At 34.9% G+C, this 23,569-nt stretch overlaps 1 protein-coding gene and 1 non-coding gene across 5 annotated transcripts; one reads left to right on the top strand and one right to left on the bottom strand.

Moving 5' to 3' along the window:
* Positions 1-533: 533 nt before the first annotated feature.
* Positions 534-5,687, top strand: LOC113707175 (uncharacterized). 2 transcript variants are annotated; one of them, XR_003452167.2, is made up of 4 exons: positions 534-1,773; positions 2,098-2,383; positions 2,983-3,124; positions 3,222-5,687. It is a non-coding gene; the product is annotated as an uncharacterized protein (transcript). The 2 variants fall into 2 exon arrangements; XR_003452166.2 differs by having other exon boundaries at positions 2,983-5,687.
* On the bottom strand, positions 5,228-11,694 carry LOC113707174 (SNF2 domain-containing protein CLASSY 3). 3 transcript variants are annotated; one of them, XM_027229370.2, is made up of 5 exons: positions 11,258-11,693; positions 10,172-10,996; positions 9,708-10,045; positions 8,310-8,462; positions 5,228-7,224 (listed from the first exon to the last, which is right to left on the bottom strand). In XM_027229370.2, exons 2-5 carry the CDS (start codon positions 10,989-10,991, stop codon positions 5,374-5,376), a joined length of 3,162 nt encoding a protein of 1,053 aa, XP_027085171.1. In that variant the 5' UTR covers positions 10,992-10,996; positions 11,258-11,693; the 3' UTR covers positions 5,228-5,373. The 3 variants fall into 3 exon arrangements, with proteins under 3 accessions (XP_027085171.1, XP_027085170.1, XP_071919116.1); XM_027229369.2 differs by having other exon boundaries at positions 9,708-10,996; positions 11,258-11,694; XM_072063015.1 differs by having other exon boundaries at positions 9,708-10,996; positions 11,196-11,694.
* Positions 11,695-23,569: the final 11,875 nt, after the last annotated feature.

The raw sequence follows: 23,569 nt of genomic DNA on the forward strand, positions 1-23,569 counted from the left end.
CTCTCTCTCTCTCCCTCTCCCCCTCCCCCTCTCCATCTTTCTATTTTTTTCAATATTAATAAGATGGCCAAGAAGAAAGAAATTAATATTTTGACTTTTTTTCTAGATACTAAAAAGGAGAAGAGTCACTCTAAATTTTTTATTATTTTTATTATGTAAAGAGGAGAATATTTTCTTCTAAAGTTTTTTAACTTGCTAAATTAGTTTAATGAAAGGATAAATTAATTAAAAAATATCTCTATGGGGTAAATTGATAATGAGACTATATTTTATGGGGGTAAAATAATAATAATTTAGGGTTAAACATGTCTTTTCACTTTAATTAACAAACTCCGTTAAGTTTGACTGTTAGTTTTGGAGGTAAAGTGATTAAAAAATAACATTAAAGAGAAAATTGATAATAGCACCGAACATCAAGGGGATCGAGTGATAATAACCCCTGAACTTATTAGAAAACTTACAAAGCTACAGGGACTCTATTTTGAAGGGAACAAATTCATTGGTAAGATCCCTGCCTCCATTGGGAATCTTAATCTGCTAAATGTTCTTGAAATGCAAGAGAATACATTAGAAGGAAGCATACCTATTTCTCTGGGTAACTGTAAAGTATTGCAACACTTGGATCTTTCACAGAATAGAATTACTGGTGCAATACTTGAAGAACTTACGGGCCTTCAATCATTCACTCTCAGTCTTTCTGAACTTAGCTCAGAACTGTCTCAGTGGACTTTTACCAACAGGGGTGGGTAACTTGATAAATCTTGGGAGATTGGATGTTTCAAACAATAGATTGTCTGGAGAGCTTCCATCCTCCCTTGGCTTTTGTGAAGTTTTAGAGTTTCTGAGTCTGCAGGGCAACCTTTTTAAAGGCCCAATTCCATCATCATTGCATCTATTGAGAGGAATTCAACTTCAAGATCTTTCTAGAAATTCTCTCTCTGGTAGCATTCCTGTGAGTCTTGCACTGTTTCGCTTGATACAGTTTCTGAATCCTTCTTATGATATGTTGGAAGGAGAAGTGCCAAACGAAGGTCTTTTTATGAACTCTACAATGTTTTCCATTGCTGGAAGTGAAAAGCCATATGGAAGTTTAGAGTCCGCAAATAGCAAGTTTAACTTGATTGGAGTTTTGATCTTCACGTTTGATGGTTTCCTTGTTTCTTTTCTCCTAGCATACCTAACTGCTTTCTGCTGCTCCACAAGAAAGAGCAGAATTTCTAGTACATCTTCAGACTCTCCTCTGGGAGATCAATATCTTAAACTTTCTTATACAGAACTTCATCAAGCTGCTGATGGCTTTTTCCAACCAATTTAATTGCTGAGGGAAGATATAGTTCTATCTTCAAGGGAATTTTCGAGTACAGTGAAGGAGCAGTTTCTGTGAAGGTACTGAACCTTCAACACTGAGGATCCAGAAAAGAGTTTTATGCCTGAATGTGAAGCTCTGAGGAAAATTCGTCGCAGAAATCTAGTCAAGATAATTACATCTTTCTCAAGCATTGATTTCAGAGGCAACGAGTTCTAAGCCTTGGTTTATGGGTTCATGCCTAACGGGAGTTTGGAAAACTGGTTACATCCAAATTCTTCTAACTTACTGCAGCCAAAGAACTTGAACTTTATTTGGAGGTTAAACATTGCTGTAGATGTTGCCTCAGCATTAGAGTATATTCACCACTGCTGTGAAATCCCACCCAATCATCGTGACATAAAGCCAAGTAACCGGCTTCTCACTGAGCAACTTTGCGCTCATTTAAGTGACTTTGGCTTTGCAAGGTCTGTTTTTCTTGCCGTTGATATCCATTCAAGAACAATTGAACTTGTATAAACAGTTGGATATGTTGCTTTAGGTGATTACCATACGGCTTTTTGTCAAACCTTGAAACTTTGCAAATAAAATCCACATTACTTTGTCTTGGCACCTTTTTGATGTCAATGAAATTCCACAGGACATGTTTGCTTAGCCAAATGCTGCTGATCTTGCACAGAATTTGTTCTTCACTGATCATCTTATGTAATTGGATTAATTGTATTTCTTATATACATCGTTAATCCAAATATTACTGCAAGTCTGATGCTTTTGAGTTGCTCTATTTTCAGTTGGTTGAGGTCTCTGATTTTCTTATTTCAATCTTCAATTGTCACTCATACTCAAACCAGAAGATGTGCCAGTCATAAAATTGAAAGGTGTTTGGCTTCTGCTTTCCATGTCAGAGTTTCGAGTTCAGCTCAGAGGCCAAGAGAAAGGATGGATGCAGTGGATGCATTGATGAACCTATAGGCGGCTAGGGATGTAGTTTTTAAGCATGAATGCTCAAAAATGAAGTGTCGTTTACTGCTCATTCCCCATCAAAAGTTGTTGATAGTGCAGATGAAATTAGTGAAGGTATGACAACAACTAGTATACAAAGTTGAAATGTCAAATCCAATTTTGCAGGTTCTGTGTGCACATTGCCTTTTGGATTTTCAGTTTGTATGTCTTTCCTTCTCAGATAGAATTTGATTCTTGATCTTAGAATGGTATTCTGGAAGAAAAAAAAATTCTGTTCTTCCAGCTGATTTCTTGATTGTAAATTTACAGTTGATACCTTTACCTGATTAGTCCAAATGCTGTACTGCAGGCTTCAATGTGGCTTTCAGTCAATAAAGAGGTTCACTTAACGTACCTTGTACTTTTGAAATAACACATATAGTACAAAGAAGATTCAGCATTCACTACAGTAATCAGGAAACAAAGAAGTTGGGTTCAACAAAAAATTACTAATATTCATTAAAAACTGAAAAACATCTATGCTGTAGTTTTTTCATTTATAAAGTGGAACCAGCTTATTTTTGTGTTTCACAAGCTGTTCACTTTCCTCTTCAAAACTATGATCAATGGGGTTCTTAAGCTGAGAAGTTTGGCTGTTCACTTTTCCTCTTCAAAATTATGATCTCTGGATCTTGAGTGACATATTTTTGCTCCGTCACTTTTTACTTTGTTAGGATACCCGCTCCTGGGAAATTGGATACGTACGGCAAAAGGGATTTTGACCAAAGGCCTAAGAGAGAGCTAGAGCCCAACATCATGGAGCAACGTTTACAAGGAAAACTGTAGGTATCCACAGCAGCTGGATTAAAATTCTGGGTACATTTCTCATTTTTCAAACTACATCCCCATAGTCACTAGCTGTAAGAGAGTGATTCTACATTTACTTGCAAGTCGTAACCAGAATTCTTATCAGGAGGAGCTGAAATGTCATTGTGTGGTGTGAGCCAAGCTGCAATGGGAGCCTGACAAACTAAATATAATTTGTCAAGTTTCCAGCAAATCTGGCATTGGCACTACATTAGCCAAAATAAACAGTAGTTTATTTCCCAAAAGGAGGTACTCTTTTCATCGGATATGGTTATCTACACAGGATTCCAGCTAAACTTTGCCAGGCCATACCCAACACATTGCATTTGCATAGCCCATCCACCTAGGAAATGAAGGTCCAATTTGAAATGCATATGCTTTCAAGTGTTATACTCTGTTTCCTGAACTCTATAACATTAGTCACTCACGCCTACTGCAGCCAGCAATTTAGTCAGTTCGTCAAATTAGACAGACTGGCAAGCTTTGCTTGCCATGAAAGTTCAAATTGAGAGTGACCCTTTTCTAGTTCTTAACTTCTTGGAACAGTTCTTTTGATCAAAGCGAGACAGCCTTAAACTTGCCGTCACTGAAAATTGGGAGCTTCCTTCAGTTACATAGTTAAGGAACTCAATCTTGCATAATAGCTTCTTTGATGGTATAATACCTCATAAGTTCGGTCATCTTTTGTGCCTGCAGCATATTTCACTTCATATTTGACTTTTTTCCAAGGTGATATTCCTAGAAATCTAACTTATGCAGACATCGAAGTCATTAATTTGAAAAGCAACAATCTTGAAAGTGAAGTTCCTGCTTTCATTTAATAACCTCCTTGTGTTGCATCTTTCTGTGAATCATTTCAGAGGAATGATACCACATTCACTAGGGAATCTGTGTGCTTTACACATCCTCAGTCTATCAGGTAACATTATTGAAGGAAGCATTCCTGAAGAACTTGGAAAGCTCTCCAATTTGAGTTCTATTAAATTGTCTTGCAACAAGTTCTCTGCAGTACCTATGCAGCTTTTTTAACATCTCATCAGTTCAGTATCTTGTTCTCCAGTCCAACCATTTAAATGATTCTCTCTCCTTAGATTTCAGCCTTACCATTCAAAATTTCATACTCGACACGTTGCAGAAAACCAGTTTTTTGGACCAATGCCTGCATCCATAACCAACGATTCAAGAGAATTTGCATGAGGATTTAAGGATTTATGTAAAATCAAGTTCTACTAATATAATCAAACCACATTGCAGTTTTTCATTCTAGATCCCTCGAAACTTGGTTATTGAAAACCCTTCGGAAACATAGCTAGCAAATTTGGACAATGCATCAAGCTACATAAAATATAACCATTCTCTAGTTCTGCTTCCTAACAGAGAAGTAGAGGTCCAAGCAAGAAAGGAGCAATACCTGTATCTACAGGAGTTTCACTCTGCTTAGATTATGGACAATTCAATTCTGTCAAGGAATTTATCTAACTGCCCAAGAGGCCATTATCCAGAGGTTAAACATGTTCCGATGAGCTATGGGATACGACGATGCAGTGACCAGAATACTTTCTCATTCTACTTATCCAAGCTCAAGAATATTATAGAAATTCTTTCAAGAATCTAAACATGTACAACGAAGGGAACATAGCTTGTCTTAATAATTCGATGGACTGAAACATCGTTTGACATAGAAAAAGATCATGAAAGAAATATGTACCTGAACTTATTCGCAAATCATGGATTTAGCTCCCAAATCAAAGTGAAACTCCATGCAAAAGGCTCACCTGCAATAACTAAAATCTGGGAGACTGCCCAGCACATTCCAGTGTAGAATATACATAAACATTCTATAACCTCAAAAAAAAAAAAAAAAAAGAGAGAAATCTAAAAAAGGAAATCCTCAAAATATCTATTGAGGGACTGCAAGAGTTAATCCATTATAAAGCTAATTAAGACCTTTTGCTGTATCCAGCCTGACACTACAGAAATCATAAACAAAACATGCTATCTGGCTGGAAAAACTACCAAATCACACTGGCAGTTCTGGGGACTTGAAAAAAGAACCAGGACAATGAAAAACTATTCTGTAAAACAATGCTGATTAAAAGTACAACAGAAAAATCAGACAGTTTAAAACATATCAGTAGACTCTATAACAAAGTGCAGCAAGTTTCAAAAGTTGCCAGAACAAAGGTCACTGGAGCTCCTAAACAAAATGCTACAGTATCAACAATTGATGAGAGATATAGCAGCAAAAGGTCTTTTGGCTAATGCTTGTGCTCAACATAATTGAAGTTTGCAAATACATTTGATTCCTTTGGCTGGTGAATAATATTCTCAAAGATATCATTCAGCATTTTGTTGTCAAGCATTCCTTCCAAGACTTTGTCTTCAAAAACGGATGAAATTCTGGACTTGTTACTTTGCCTATCTCGAGAAGAAAATACCAATTCAGACAAGCGATCTTTGTTAGCCTGTTGAGCATACTTTTCAACCTCCAAGGTCCCAGAGGTTATCAAATGATAAACATAGACAAGATTCTTTTGGCCAAGCCTATATGCTCTGCTTATTGCTTGCCTTTCAACTGAAGGATTCCAAACAACGTCTAACAAAACAACTCTTGATGCCCCACTCAGATTTATTCCTTCAGAACATGCTTTTGTGGATGCAAAAAGAACTTTCACCTTACTGGAAGGATCATTCAGAGAACTAATTGATGACTGGCGATTCTTCTCATCCCGTTTTCCATCCATATACAGCATCTCTATGCCTTCTCTCCACTTTAACTGATCCATCAGCTGTTGCATTATGAATCTCAAAGGATGAATAAATTCGCTGAAAACTAAAACCTTCTCATGTGATGCATCACATAATCGGATGAGCTCAATGGCAAATTTTGTCTTTACTCCAGCGTAAGGACTGCATCCGAGCACCCCTAGCCTATCTTTGCGGGCAGACAAGCGTTTACTGAAAGCAGCTAATGATGGGTGGACAGAAATGAGTGACACCAAATGTACTTGGTCAAACCTACTCCAATCATCCGATATAAGCCGAAGAATGTCCTTCTGCTCATCGGTTGGCCGCAAAATAACAAGTGTGTCCTTCAGACCAGGGAGATTCTCTTCTAGTATAGAACCTCTGTGTACATGTACAAAGGGATCTATCATAGCCTTGAGCTCTTCTACCACATAGTCAGATTTCTTATGAATGGCATTGGTCAAGGAAATCCATCTCTCTTTCTCCACATTGCTCTTCCGCTGCCATCTTCTGTTGCAACTCTCAGAAGTGATTGAACCAGAAAACTTTGGGTTTACCAGGCAAAAAGTATTATACAACTCGTCAAAGTTATTCTGAAAGGGAGTTCCAGAGAGGATTATCTTTCTTTTTGTCTTAACTCCTGTCAAAGCCTTCCAAACAAGACTCTGTTGATTGCGAGGTGTGTGCCCTTCGTCAAGAACCACAAGACCAGGCAGTTGAAGAAAGATTTCCCCAAGTCTTTCATCACTTCTTTTTCCCTTCCGTCCACTGGCAATCTGCTCAAATAACTTGTAACTGATTCCTAGAACACTTTTATCCTTTGTCCAAGAGTACAGCTTTGTCATTCGACTTCCAACCCTCCGAAGAAATTCTGCATCAGTCTTGAGTTCATTTCCTGACAAGTCCTTGCTATTAAAGTTATGAAAAGGAATTCTAGATCCCCATTTTCGGAACTCATTTTCCCAGGTAAGCAGCATGCTTCTAGGAGCTATAATCACAGGCCGGCACATTGGATACATTTTTAACAATGACAGAATAAAAACAATTGTCAGGCAGGTCTTCCCAGTGCCAGGGGCATGTGATATTATGGCTCCTCTTCCATCATCAGACAGTTCAGTTTTCAGCTTCTCAATACAAGTTTCTCCTACTATGTTTTTCCACAAGAAGACAAATCCATCCAGTTGATGACTATACATTGACATCCTAATATCATTGGGAATAAGATCCAATACAGAGCCTTCAGCATCAATGGAGGTGTAGTAGTTTCGAGAGGCTAATTCACCAAAATGAAGCTCATGAATACCAGAGCAATCACCTCTGCAAAGGTCAACCCAATCCCGTCTGTGTGAAGTCTCCTTTTTCTGCAGGCAATAGCAATTTAGATAAAACTTTCTAAAAAAAAATCTGGGAATGCAAGTAACAACATGAAGTTCTGGTAACATTGTAAAGGTCCCACTTCATTACACAACTTAGCCCAGATTATTTAACTCTTTGCTAGTAAAAATGACGCTAAGGAGGCCACTACCATTAAGTGTGGTTCTTGTTTTTGGCTCCCTGATAGGAAATTAAAAGGTGCTGCTGCTTTAAAACGTGATACTCGTTATTGTCTGCCTATTATAGGTTTTGACGATCAGGAAGATTGGAAAACTGATTCTTCAGGAATCTACACTACCAGATCAGCCATGAAAAAGCTTCAATCTCAGCCCAATAGTTAGCCGGGTGTACGTCTGTCTGTGGAAAGAAATATATGCTTAAGCATTCCTATACCTCAAGGTTGGCATGTGAGTGGAGATTAAGTAATAAAGACAGGCTAATCTATTGGGGTATGCCAGTTGAAGCTGATTGTGCCCCTAATGAATCTCTAAGCATATATTCTTGTCCTTACTCTCCTGCAGTCAGTCCATAAAAACTGGCTAAATATACAGTTGCTAAGACTTGGTCCACTGAATCGTTAGAGGCTGAACAACACTGTGCTGGAAAGTCATTTAGGAGAATGTGTGCAGGGTGAGATTTGCTGTTGCAGTTTATCAACTCTGGGGAAGTGGACACCGTAAAGTTATCCAAAAATCTGCTGCATCCAGTTTACTATGTTTGCAAGGAAATTTTGAAGGACCTTTGTGGTATAGTAGTGTTTGGCTAGGTTCATTGGTCTAGTGAAAATTTGAGCCTCTGTCTAGAATAGGCATTTTTCCTAAAGTTTTAGAGTGAGTTCTAGAATAGCATAGCATCTGTTATGAGCTTAGAACAGAAGTTCTTGTTTCCTTATCTTTGTCGGGGTGTTCCCCCGTCTTACATGCTTACGCTTCTGTTGCAAGCCAATAAAGCAAGAAGCTAAGTGGAAAAAAAAATTAGGAGTATGAAGTTAATTCATTTAAGTTCATCTAAGGAGCATAAAAGAAGGGAATTCAAAAAATAATATAATGCAAATGACAAGTTGAATACATACCAGAACAGGAAAAATGTCCTTCATTTCCATATACACAATTTGACAATATTTGCATACGATTCCAATTGGTTCTTCAAGAATCAGCTGATGTTCCCCTAACAGACATAATTCTGCTTGGCTCTTTGCCGTAGCAGTGACATGATGCGTGCCATCCTGATGATCAACGATGCAAGAACTCAAGATCTTCTCACACGAGTTTCAATTTGGACAATCGGATAATTAAAAAGAGTAAAAACATCATTGGAAAGTGACAGCAAAGCCAGCAAAAAATATCAACAACATTATTTGGACAATGCAAATCTAAGCCAAATGGTAATTTTCACCAGAAGAGCACAAAACTTAGGAGGTTTCTTACGACACAAATACCACACTGAAAATACTTTAGTATCTTTCTGTCCAGTGACAGAGATCTCGCAAAGAACTAGATGAGAGTATCTGTATGTGATTGTGCATACAAAGAAATTTCTGGAACTTCTACGTGATACAACGATGACGAAAAACAAATCATACAATCCAAAATATTGTAAAGTTTGGAAATTGAAAACGAATCTTACAATCCAATTATTGTAAAGTTATCGTACAAGAACAGAGGAAATTGCATGCTGCCACATTATCAAAATCTTCAAGCACAGACGAGTTAAAATATCTATGGAGTAAAACCAATATCTTAATTTCCTTAACGCCTTTTATTACAGCAGGACATGGAAGAGAACTTTGTTTCATTAAAACTGATATCTAGCTTAAACATTTACTTAAAAGTGGTTCAAAAGGAGAACAGCAACCTTTTGCTAGGTGTTGTATAAGTAAATTAAAATGAATAATATAATCCTCCCAACACCATCAATAGCCAAAAAAAAAAAACATACAAAATTAGGACCAACTAAATAGCATGCACAGCGGATCATCAAGTAGCAACTTGTATTCTTAAAACTACATAAGAAAGCATACCATCAAAAAAACTACAACAATTTGAAAAACCACATGATCTTGTTAAACACAGATTATTAGATAATAACTGAGGAAGAAACAAATATTAGATGACCGACATGAGATGATACCCTACTGCATGTTTCCAGATCATTTCAAAGTTCTAAGGCATCAACTTCAGTATTCCAGGGCAGAAGTCACAACGTTAGCATGTTGACTAAGATCTCCAAACTCAGCTGACAGACAAAGAATGGATATAGCAAAAGGAATACAGCAGCGGCATAATAATGAGCTATCTTCAAATCGTTTTCAGCAGTAACGTATCGAAGAAACAATCTTTCATTTCTATAGTATTAGCTAAGCTATTCAAACTGTCGTGGAAACTATGTAAATACTTATTTAACTCCAAATCCAGAAATCACTGTAGTAACCAGAGAATGTCAAATCTCAAAATTAACAAAGCATCATTACCATGGATGATTCAGTAAAGTCAGAATCAGGTAACGTGAGGCACATTTCCATCTCAGTAAAAAGGTTGTCAATTTCTTTCTGCCAGCCTTCTTTCTCAGGTGGGGCTGGATCCTCATCATCAAATCTGAATTTTAACAGCAGCGTATGAATAGGACCATTGTCTTCAAAAGGAAATAGATTTTGCTTTGTCTGCTCATCATCCTTGAACATGGACCCCAGAAGAATATTCACATAATCCACCTCTCTTAACACCCTTCCTCTTCTCTTAGAGAGCTTAGATATCCTACTACCTTCCTTTTTCTTCTTTGGCACCCGATCTGATGAATCAGACTCCTCACCTGAAAAATGAGAACTTTCACTGTCAGAAACACGAAGGCAGCACTTTCTTGATGTTCTAAGTCCGGATTCCTGTTTTCTGGACTTGGGAGTTGAATGAAGCCGTGGTCTCAGACACGATAACTTACTTGTCACCACTTCACCATCCTTCAGGTTACCATGTACCTTTCTTTTTCTCAAAGAACTCTCACTGCTGACATTCCCTCCCACTGAATCTTCCTTTCTATTATCCTCCATGCTCTTTCCAAGAATCTCGACATCCTCACTGCACTCTTTTTCCTTGATATAATATCTTCCAGATGGACTCATCTTGCCATCATCTTTCCCTATCCCTCCTTCAAGGTTATCCTTGCTACAATAACCCCAATTGTTTGATTGCGTATCAGAGCTTCCTGATTCTTCCTCACTATAGTCTTTATCAGAATCATCAGCACCCTCTTCAGAGCTCCATGATTCCTGTTCCTGCAAAATCTCAACACTACTTCCATTTCCCCCATCATCATTCTTACAGCTGTAAACAGTTTCTCTCCTCCTCCTCCTCCTCATCCTATTAAATTCCTTCAAGTTCACTTCTTCCACCACTTCCTCTTGCCCCAAAATCCTAACATCACTTCCACTACTCTCATCATCATTGAAAAACTTTTCAACAGCTCCCTTCCTCTTTCTATTGAAGATATTTCGGTTGGCATTTTCCCCTTTTTGCTCTTCATCATTGCTAGTGCTGTTAATTCTAACCATTCCTATGTCATTTCTCCTGACTTTACTTGACTCCAATTCTTCCCTCCTTTTCCCCTCAGTTGCGTTCATTGCATCAAAGTCATGGGCTTTCTCACTTTCCCCTTTCTTCTCCTTCGGCTTCTTCTCATAGTATTCATCAATCATTTTCTTCAATCGACACTTTGTTTGAGCCCTTGTCCTCTTTGCTACAGTACTGCTCTTTTCTTCCATATTACCTGAAAATAAAGAATGAAAATATTATAAATCCAAATAGCAACACATAGAAAAACCAGAAACTACCATTGCTTGGTAAAAGAGACAATGATCAGTTGAACCAACGATAGACCTGCAGACCCTCCAAGAAACAGAAAAAATTATGCAGAACCTTAGCTATAGCTGCATTATAAACTTCAACACTACCTAAATAGTCCTTACCATCAGGGTCTAGTAACTCTATTCTAAAAGGTGTAAGGGACAAGTCATCCGCACAAACATACCGTCAATTTCTGTGTGCCTTTTGCAGAGAGGGAATATCTTCAGGTTTGCAGAGAGGGAAGGAGAAAACAGAGAGAAAGGAAAAGGGAGAAGAAAGAACGAGGGTGACAGCAGTATCTGGAGTGATTATTTGGAGAAGCGAGCGGAAGGGGTTCTTCAATTTCTCCATAGTCCGGCTGTGAAGGAAGGAGAGGAGAAAAACAGAGGGTGACGGCAGAAATGGAAGGAGACAACAGAGGGAAAGGAAAAGCGAAAGAAAGAATGAAGGTGACAGCTGGCGGGGTTCTTGAAATTCTTCGTCGTCTGGCCGTGAAGAAGGAGACAAAGGAGCGAAAGGGAAATTGAAAATAAAAAAACGAAGAAAGGGACGGCTAAATCTGAGAGGAACAACACTGGAGAAGCTGGGCTCAGGGCTTTTGCACCGGAGCCAGAGATAGAGGGAAAAAAAATAGAAGAAAAAATTAGAAGCACTCAAAGTCCAAATTTGGCCCAAGTAATTGAAAGATTAGATTCCTAATTTTAAACTCAATCGTCAGGTCAAAAAGGTCCGCGTCTTCTTTCAAAATAATTTATCAATTTTAATTTTTTTAAATTTAGTATTAGATGTGATATTTAGATATTTGTAAATTTATGTAATGCATTTTGAGATTTTTTACATATTATTAAGTATGTGATTAAATTGTATTAATAGTCTCTTATCTAAATTTTAGTTAGAAAATATATAGTCATTATTTAGATACATTTTAATGATCATAAATATAATTTATTTATTTCATGTATCTCAATTATGTTGGATAAAATGATTTTAGGTAAATTAAATAGAAAATGGCAAAAAAAGAGTTTATTACAAGTTCCACTTAGTTAAATAAAAAAATTGAAGTGGACAAATTGTGAAGGTATAAATTATCTTGTATAATTAAACTTGATTGGAAAAATTTTAATAAAATTATTGTTATCTAAATAATACATATTTACATGTTCAACATCACATCTATAATTATTTAAGTAATATAGGGATTAAGAGATTAGACTCCTAATCTTAAACTCAAGTATTATGCCAAAACGTTCGCATCTTCTTTCAAAATAACTTATCTATTTTAATTTTTTAATTTAGTATTCATATGTGATATTTAGATATTTGTAAATTTATATAATGCATTTTGGCATTTTTTATATATTAGTAAGTATATGATTAATTGTATTAGTAGTCTCTTATCTAAGTTTTAGTTAGAAAATAATAGTTATTATTTGGATACATTTTGATGATCATAAATGTAATTTATTTATTTTCATGTATCTCAATTATGTTGGTTAAAATGATTTTAGGTAAATTAAATAGAAAATGGCAAAAAAAGAGTTTATTACAAGTTCCACTTGGTTAAACAAAAAAATTGAAGTGGGCAAATTGTGAAAGTATAAACTATCTTGTATAATTAAACTTGATCAAAAAAATTTTAATATATTTAGATAATAAAAAATTTTATTGTTATCTAAATAATGTATATTAACATGTTTAACATCACATCTATATTTATTTAACTAATGTAGGAACAGTGTCAAATGGCTCCAAATCAAGACATTTGTTGGAATCATGCTACTCCAATTGGTGATGATAGAAAGGTTGCAAAGTACAATTATTGTGATAAAATTGTACATGGAGGAATTACAAGGATGAAACAACATATCAGCCATGTAGCAGGACAAGTAGAGGCATGTCCTGCAGCTCCAACAGAAATAAAAGAGCTTCTAAAGAAACACTTGATTTAAGGTAAAAATGCAAGAGTTGCAATACAAAGGAAAAATTAATCATTGCGCCAATCCATCAATATGCTGGTTGAAAACGAGGATGATGACGATGATGATAGTTTCGAATTTAACGAGGAAGAAATGAAAGTTTTGGAAAGAAAGCAATACAAGCGAGCTATGAAAGAAAGTATATACATGGGATTTATGGAAGAACAACGTAAGCATTCTATATCTGAAGGTCGGCGAACTATGAATTTTACATCTTTTATGTATGTAGAAATATCTAAGAATTAATATACCATTTTTAGATTACATGACTTGTTTAATAAAAAAATATTACAATCTTTTATGTTCTACGTTGCAGGGAGCAATACTTCGAGTATACCTAATTTATTGTCCTCTAGAAGTAAAAGAGCTTTCTCAGAGAGTTTTAAACTCAGGACAGGAGATTTGGGATCAAAGCGAGTTGATCCGTACATGTTTCCCTCCAAAAATAAATCAGTAAAAAATTTGTTTTTCAAAGAAAATGCCAAAAAAGTCGGGAAGGTAATTGCAAAATTTTTTCATTTTAATGCCATACCATTTCATGCGGCTGATAGTGATCCTTATTATCAATCAATGATTGACACAATGCTAGTGTTGGACTTGGAATTGAAGGGCCAACAGGTAAACAAATTGGAGGTGAATATCTAAATGAGGAGATGACAGCCGTTGACCAATACATTAGTTCCATTAAACACAAATGGAAATCATATAGATGCACAATCATGTGTGATGGTTGGAGTATTTGGACAAAGTATCCAATCATTAATTTCATGGTATACTGTTATAGAGACATGATAATGACGAGCGCGGGGTGTACATATAACAAGTAGTTCATCCACAGTCAAGTTTTACATTTATAAATTTTTAAATACTCCATACGTGATTTTTCTGCAAGTATACAGGTCGTGAACGAGTATAGGGTATTAAGGGTTGAATTCACAGGGAAGATTTTCAATTACCGGTGATTTTCGAACTCTTTTATAATTTAAACTATCATAAACATAAAGGTAATGAAAATAACACCAAAAAGCTCCTAGGGGTATGGAATTCTTTACTATTGCAAATGAGATTACCGGTTAAGTAAATGCTATTACTTTGACTAGTTATGGCTTAATTTCCTAATGTATGTGAAATCTACTCTCGTAGTGAATCAACTATACTTGTAATTAAGTCATACATACTCTCATGGTTATGAATTAACTACAAGTTCATTTCTTCTATGAAATTACATGAAACAAGTCACTAAAGCCACAAAGGTGCTCCTCTACTCTCGTGAGTGAATTCTCTAAATTTATCACTTCTTTGAACGAATGTTAAATTTTAATTCTCATTGCAAACTTAACACCTTAAGATTATCATAATTAATAGCCGGTTAATCATGATTAAAAAAGCAAAAGTGATAAATAACTTGCTCAAAATAATATCATCAAATAATCAAGTAAACATCACAAATAAGATATAGAAAGTTCATCCATACTCTAGACATAAACTTTAACTAAACATGATAAAAATACAAATCCAAACTTGTATTATAGATAAACATGAATTCAAATACAAAAAAGAAAGTGATAAGAGAGAAGTCATCCTTGTCACATGAGTTTCAAACTCTCCATCTGGCTCCTCCAATTTTCATCCAAATCTAACTACAAATACAAGAAAGTTAAACTACACTACCTATATTATATTATTCTAACTAGTGAACTAAGGAAATTCCAGTGAAAACTATATTTTTGATGAGTTTCTTTAGCCTTCCAAAGTTTTTTAAATGGTCTCCAAAAACTACTATTTATAGAAGATTCAAGAGCCAAAATGAGTTGTTTCTAGTTGTTATTTTTTATTCTTGAAACTCTCATAAGTTATTTCTCCAACTTTCCACCATTTTCTTGATCAGATACAACCGAAATTGCTAGCTAGAATTGAGCTCAAAAAGTTGTATGAAAGCAGAGCAAGTTGATGAACAAGTTGCAGAAAACAGAAGAGAATATGCGACTTCAGGAATACGAGACTTCTACTCGCGTATTGAATAGTCGTGTTTTCACTTTTGTACTACTTCCATAGCTATTTCTCAATAATGGAGGCCAAACTAGCTCTTATGTAAAACATGAAAGTTGTAGCTCTTTGCGTTAGCTTTCCAATGCCTCAAGAATCATCTAATTTAGTGCTTTGTGGACCGAGATATGACCAAAATATCATCAACTGGTCAGAACTCTATTTCAGCTTTCGACATCACAATGGCACTTCAGTATTTCAATTTTTTGACAAGGAAAACAATTGAAATAGACTTTGATGTCTCATCAAATATATAGACCTATCTCTTAACTTAAAAATGGTATAAAAATCACCTCAATTCGATACTTGTAGCTCAAGATATAGGCAAAATACGACAAGGTATCAAAGCTGTCTTCACTTACTTTTCTTTTGTTCTTGCTTTCATTTCATCTTTGCACTTCATATTCTCTTTAAACCACTTCAAATCATCAATAATCATCCAAATATGTTCTCAATTCACTTCCCTTTGATGATTGAATCATTTAACCTACAAAAATATAAAGTTTTTACCATTAAAATCCTTAGAAATGCAATTTTTACCACTTTAACCACAAAATGCATATTTTTACTAGAATTCTAGTTAATTAGCTATAAAAATGACTAAAATACAGCAAAACTAACTGATAAAACATACTAAAAATACGTAAAATATCTACTTATCAATATACTACAACTCTGTTGACTATACAAATAAGGAAAAGACTGCAAAAATGTTGTCTTATCCTTATTGGATAAGGTTGTGGATTCCATTGGAGAAGAAAATATCGTAAGACTTGTCTCTGATAGCGAATCTAGTATGAAGGTAGTCAGGGAGCAACTAATGAAGAAAAGAAAGCATTTGTGTTTGGTCACCATGTGTTGCGCATTGCATTGCATTGATTTGATACTGGAAGATATTGGTCAGATGAAGTCAATAAAGGATGTCATCAAACAAGGTAGGAGAATTACCAGTTTTATATACAATAGTGACACAGTGGTTAATCTAATGAAGATATATACAAATAATAGAGAGTTATTACGACCTAGCATAAATTTGTTACCGAATTCATTGCAATGGAAAGCCTTCTTCGTCATGCTATCGAATTGAAACGAATGTGTACTTCAAATGAGTAGTAGGAGTATAATAGTAGTTCTTAAAGAAGGGAAGAAGCTGCTGAAGTGTCTGACTTGATTTTGTTAGAACGATTTTGGAAAAGGGTACGACGGATATGTGCAATCATGGAGTCGCTAGTGAAAATTATAAAAGTGATCAATCAGGATAAAAAAACCCATACTACCCATTATACATAAGGCAATGGATAGAGCTAAAATGGCAATAGAAATTGCAGAGAAAAACTATCAAAAGTATTGGGATATTATTGATGATAGATGGTATAAGTACCTACATCGAGACTTGCATGCAGCAGGTAATTATGCTTGACACTTATAAATAAATATATTTTTTAAATAAATTATTTTGTACTAAAGATTATCTCACTTGATCATTTTTTATATCATTGGCCTAGCTTATTTCTTAAATCCAGCTCTTTAATATTCTGGTACTTGTGAATTTAATATATTTGAAGTTGGAAGAAGGTTGAAAGAAGTAACTAAAAAGCTTGAACTAGATTTTGAAGTGCAAGTAAAAGCAATGAATGAGGTAAACAAAATTGTCATTATTTATTCACTTAAATTATATTATGTATTTTTAAATTACTAATATTCTAATTTTGTGATATCCTTAGATAAACACATTCGTGAACAAAATTTAAGAGTTTGGAAGTGCACTTGCAATAAAGACAGTAGCTATGTCTTTACCAAGTTCATAACTACCATTTTGTCCTTAAATTATATTATGCATTATTATATTATTTTAATGATAATTATTATATATGCATCATTAAAATTACAATTTTTTGCATTATATGTTTTTAATAGTGAATGGTGGACCATGTATGGTGAAGAATCTCCTAATTTAAGAAAAATTGCAATTAAAGTTTTGAGTCAAACTTATGCCCCACCTGGTTGTGAAAGAAATTGGAGTACATGGTTTTTGATACATACAAAACTTCAAAATCGATTAGCAATTGAAAAATTGCACAAGTTGGCAGTCTTACACTACAACATGCAACTCAGAGTAAAGAATTTGATGTACAAAAATAACACCGATGATTTTTATGATCCAATTGATTTAAATCACTTTTTTTTATTATAATGATACATTAGATGAGTGGTACGAAAAAAATTAGCTATCATTGATTCATGAAGATGATTTAATTTGATTGGATAAAGCTATCAATGAAAGTGAAAAGGGAGAGCAAAGTTACCATAATAATCATGATAATGATATGCCTTTGTTCCAATTCATAACTAGTATGAAAAAAAAGCATAAAAAGCAAGTATTTACAAGTAAAGACAAGAGTACTAGGACGAAAAAAGTTATATCAAAACATATTTTATCTTCCGCAAGCAGCATCTCTAGCAGTGAAAAAGATGACAGCAGTAATGATGATAATAATGGCGGGGCAAACACAAGACAATCTCAACAAAAAAAATTATTAATGGTAGTCGTGGTAACTATCATGATAGCCAATATACTGGTGGTATGTCATGGGTTCAAGGAGAAGATAACTATTATATTATTCAAGACACTGATCATAGATATTATCCTGATATAGAAGCACAGCAGCATCATTTGAGCAAAATAACTGAATTTTCGAGTGAATGTGACTCTTTTTACAACTCAAATTCTAGGTGATATTTTGAATTTCATGAGCACATACAAGATTTGAATATAGGTCATTCATATAGACACTATGATTCTGGTAATGGTTTGGGTACTAGATGGTTAGGACATGAGTTTGAGCAATCACTTGCAAGTTCTATTTCTTATGACTTTGAATATAGATTATATGGTAGACCTAACAATTTTTAAAGGTCTACTAGTGTTTATACTAGTGGATATTATAATCGGCCAATTAAAATATTTCATGAGGGATCTGCATCTGATTCAAGTAATATTTGGTATAGCAGCTGTGTTGCTAGATTCATTGGAATCACACCCTCCATTGGTATTCCTTTTGGAGTCAGTTTATGATGGCAATCTAAGGCAGAGCACTTTGTTGGCAAGAAGATGGGGCTATCTTACCCTACCTCTTGCAGGAGATTCTCCCATGAAATTTTTCATCTTTCTCAAGTATCTTGGAGAAGAATCTGTTGAAGCAATAGGGAGGTCCTATGGATTTGTTATTTCTCCGTTGCTTTTGAGAGGATTTTTTCTGAAGTCTTGGATTTTGCCAATTTTTACGGAGTTTACATCTTCCTGGGGTTCTTTGCTTTGGTTTTCAGGCTGCTTGGGATTTCTTTCTATCCATGGCCTCTTCATAGTTAGAAATTGGTTCTCGATAAGACCTGGCACTACTAACCTCTCTCCCATTCAACCCTCCACTCCACCTACTACCCTCCTCCACTACATTTGATCATTGCCACCACCAACCCACAAACAATTACTGTTATCACTCCTCCTAAGCGGATGGCCATCACCATGAATCCTAGAGGGGCTGTGAATATATTTACTGCTGGATCTAGGGCTAGAGAGACATCTACTGCTGTTCTAGTGATGAAAATTACTGATGCAAAAGAAAGCAGGAAATATTGAGAAATTGTCGAAAATTTCGTTGAAAAGAAAGAGATAAAAAAGAGTAAACTTGAATCAAATTTGAAGGAATGGTCAATATCAAAGAAAATTAAGAGAATCAAGAGTAAATCTGGCTTTGTCTACAGTTTTGGTACTAATGTTGTTATTTTAATTTTGGTGGTCACAATTTGCTGTTGTTGTATGTTCTTCTATGTTTATGGTGGAATGATACGGATTATTCAGTATTTTATCTGCATTTAAATCAGTTGTGGTATAATTCCATTACAAGAAAAAGTCTGTATGTTTTTCTTATGACTGCGTGGCTTGGCTGTTGATCTTTTATGAAATTAAAATATGTAGATACTGTAGTTATCTACAAGTTGGGTAAAATAAAACTGTATTTTGCTGCTTTGCTAGACTCAGGTTTAACATGGTAGTTGTTTGACCTCTTAATATCATTTCAGATTATCCTTGATTTTACTAATATTCTAATTTTGTGATATCCTTAGATAAAAACATTCGTGATCAAAATTTAAGAGTTTGGAGGTGCACTTGCAATAAAGACAGTAGCTATGTCTTTACCAAGTTCATAACTACCATTTTGTCCTTAAATTATATTATGCATTATTATATTATTTTAATGATAATTATTATATATGCATCATTAAAATTACAATTTTTTGCATTATATGTTTTTAATAGTGAATGGAGGAACATGTATGGTGAAGAATCTCCTAATTTAAGAAAAATTACAATTAAAGTTTTGAGTCAAACTTGTGCCCCACCTGGTTGTGAAAGAAATTGGAGTACATGATTTTTGAGACATACAAAACTTCAAAATCGATTAGCAATTGAAAAATTGCACAAGTTGGCAGTCTTACACTACAACATGCAACTCAGAGTAAAGAATTTGATGTACAAAAATAACACCGATGATTTTTATGATCCAATTGATTTAAATCACTTTTTTTTATTATAATGATACATTAGATGAGTGGTACGAAAAAAATTAGCTATCATTGATTCATGAAGATGATTTAATTTGATTGGATAAAGCTATCAATGAAAGTGAAAAGGGAGAGCAAAGTTACCATAATAATCATGATAATGATATGCCTTTGTTCCAATTCATAACTAGTATGAAAAAAAAGCATAAAAAGCAAGTATTTACAAGTAAAGACAAGAGTACTAGGACGAAAAAAGTTATATCAAAACATATTTTATCTTCCGCAAGCAGCATCTCTAGCAGTGAAAAAAGATGACAGCAGTAATGATGATAATAATGGCGGGGCAAACACAAGACAATCTCAACAAAAAAAATTATTAATGGTAGTCGTGGTAACTATCATGATAGCCAATATACTGGTGGTATGTCATGGGTTCAAGGAGAAGTTAACTATTATATTATTCAAGACACTGATCATAGATATTATCCTGATATAGAAGCACAGCAGCATCATTTGAGCAAAATAACTGAATTTTCGAGTGAATGTGACTCTTTTTACAACTCAAATTCTAGGTGATATTTTGAATTTCATGAGCACATACAAGATTTGAATATAGGTCATTCATATAGACACTATGATTCTGGTAATGGTTTGGGTACTAGATAGTTAGGACATGAGTTTGAGCAATCACTTGCAAGTTCTATTTCTTATGACTTTGAATATAGATTATATGGTAGACCTAACAATTTTTAAAGGTCTACTAGTGTTTATACTAGTGGATATTATAATCGGCCAATTAAAATATTTCATGAGGGATCTGCATCTGATTCAAGTAATATTTGGTATAGCAGCTGTGTTGCTAGATTCATTGGAATCACACCCTCCATTGGTATTCCTTTTGGAGTCAGTTTATGATGGCAATCTAAGGCAGAGCACTTTGTTGGCAAGAAGATGGGGCTATCTTACCCTACCTCTTGCAGGAGATTCTCCCATGAAATTTTTCATCTTTCTCAAGTATCTTGGAGAAGAATCTGTTGAAGCAATAGGGAGGTCCTATGGATTTGTTATTTCTCCGTTGCTTTTGAGAGGATTTTTTCTGAAGTCTTGGATTTTGCCAATTTTTACGGAGTTTACAACATCTTCCTGGGGTTCTTTGCTTTGGTTTTCAGGCTGCTTGGGATTTCTTTCTATCCATGGCCTCTTCATAGTTAGAAATTGGTTCTCGATAAGACCTGGCACTACTAACCTCTCTCCCATTCAACCCTCCACTCCACCTACTACCCTCCTCCACTACATTTGACCATTGCCACCACCAACCCACAAACAATTACTGTTATCACTCCTCCTAAGCGGATGGCCATCACCATGAATCCTAGAGGGGCTGTGAATATATTTACTGCTGGATCTAGGGCTAGAGAGACATCTACTGCTGTTCTAGTGATGAAAATTACTGATGCAAAAGAAAGCAGGAAATATTGAGAAATTGTCGAAAATTTCGTTGAAAAGAAAGAGATAAAAAAGAGTAAACTTGAATCAAATCTGAAGGAATGGTCAATATCAAAGAAAATTAAGAGAATCAAGAGTAAATCTGGCTTTGTCTACAGTTTTGGTACTAATGTTGTTATTTTAATTTTGGTGGTCACAATTTGCTGTTGTTGTATGTTCTTCTATGTTTATGGTGGAATGATACGGATTATTCAGTATTTTATCTGCATTTAAATCAGTTGTGGTATAATTCCATTACAAGAAAAAGTCTGTATGTTTTTCTTATGACTGCGTGGCTTGGCTGTTGATCTTTTATGAAATTAAAATATGTAGATACTGTAGTTATCTACAAGTTGGGTAAAATAAAACTGTATTTTGCTGCTTTGCTAGACTCAGGTTTAACATGGTAGTTGTTTGACCTCTTAATATCATTTCAGATTATCCTTGATTTTACTAATATTCTAATTTTGTGATATCCTTAGATAAAAACATTCGTGATCAAAATTTAAGAGTTTGGAGGTGCACTTGCAATAAAGACAGTAGCTATGTCTTTACCAAGTTCATAACTACCATTTTGTCCTTAAATTATATTATGCATTATTATATTATTTTAATGATAATTATTATATATGCATCATTAAAATTACAATTTTTTGCATTATATGTTTTTAATAGTGAATGGAGGAACATGTATGGTGAAGAATCTCCTAATTTAAGAAAAATTACAATTAAAGTTTTGAGTCAAACTTGTGCCCCACCTGGTTGTGAAAGAAATTGGAGTACATGATTTTTGATACATACAAAACTTCAAAATCGATTAGCAATTGAAAAATTGCACAAGTTGGCAGTCTTACACTACAACATGCAACTCAGAGTAAAGAATTTGATGTACAAAAATAACACCGATGATTTTTATGATCCAATTGATTTAAATCACTTTTTTTTATTATAATGATACATTAGATGAGTGGTACGAAAAAAATTAGCTATCATTGATTCATGAAGATGATTTAATTTGATTGGATAAAGCTATCAATGAAAGTGAAAAGGGAGAGCAAAGTTACCATAATAATCATGATAATGATATGCCTTTGTTCCAATTCATAACTAGTATGAAAAAAAAGCATAAAAAGCAAGTATTTACAAGTAAAGACAAGAGTACTAGGACGAAAAAAGTTATATCAAAACATATTTTATCTTCCGCAAGCAGCATCTCTAGCAGTGAAAAAAGATGACAGCAGTAATGATGATAATAATGGCGGGGCAAACACAAGACAATCTCAACAAAAAAAATTATTAATGGTAGTCGTGGTAACTATCATGATAGCCAATATACTGGTGGTATGTCATGGGTTCAAGGAGAAGTTAACTATTATATTATTCAAGACACTGATCATAGATATTATCCTGATATAGAAGCACAGCAGCATCATTTGAGCAAAATAACTGAATTTTCGAGTGAATGTGACTCTTTTTACAACTCAAATTCTAGGTGATATTTTGAATTTCATGAGCACATACAAGATTTGAATATAGGTCATTCATATAGACACTATGATTCTGGTAATGGTTTGGGTACTAGATGGTTAGGACATGAGTTTGAGCAATCACTTGCAAGTTCTATTTCTTATGACTTTGAATATAGATTATATGGTAGACCTAACAATTTTTAAAGGTCTACTAGTGTTTATACTAGTGGATATTATAATCGGCCAATTAAAATATTTCATGAGGGATCTGCATCTGATTCAAGTAATATTTGGTATAGCAGCTGTGTTGCTAGATTCATTGGAATCACACCCTCCATTGGTATTCCTTTTGGAGTCAGTTTATGATGGCAATCTAAGGCAGAGCACTTTGTTGGCAAGAAGATGGGGCTATCTTACCCTACCTCTTGCAGGAGATTCTCCCATGAAATTTTTCATCTTTCTCAAGTATCTTGGAGAAGAATCTGTTGAAGCAATAGGGAGGTCCTATGGATTTGTTATTTCTCCGTTGCTTTTGAGAGGATTTTTTCTGAAGTCTTGGATTTTGCCAATTTTTACGGAGTTTACAACATCTTCCTGGGGTTCTTTGCTTTGGTTTTCAGGCTGCTTGGGATTTCTTTCTATCCATGGCCTCTTCATAGTTAGAAATTGGTTCTCGATAAGACCTGGCACTACTAACCTCTCTCCCATTCAACCCTCCACTCCACCTACTACCCTCCTCCACTACATTTGACCATTGCCACCACCAACACACAAACAATTACTGTTATCACTCCTCCTAAGCGGATGGCCATCACCATGAATCCTAGAGGGGCTGTGAATATATTTACTGCTGGATCTAGGGCTAGAGAGACATCTACTGCTGTTCTAGTGATGAAAATTACTGATGCAAAAGAAAGCAGGAAATATTGAGAAATTGTCGAAAATTTCGTTGAAAAG

This window comes from Coffea arabica, chromosome 8c, assembly GCF_036785885.1.
Source record: "Coffea arabica cultivar ET-39 chromosome 8c, Coffea Arabica ET-39 HiFi, whole genome shotgun sequence".
In the NCBI taxonomy this organism is placed as follows: domain Eukaryota; kingdom Viridiplantae; phylum Streptophyta; class Magnoliopsida; order Gentianales; family Rubiaceae; genus Coffea; species Coffea arabica.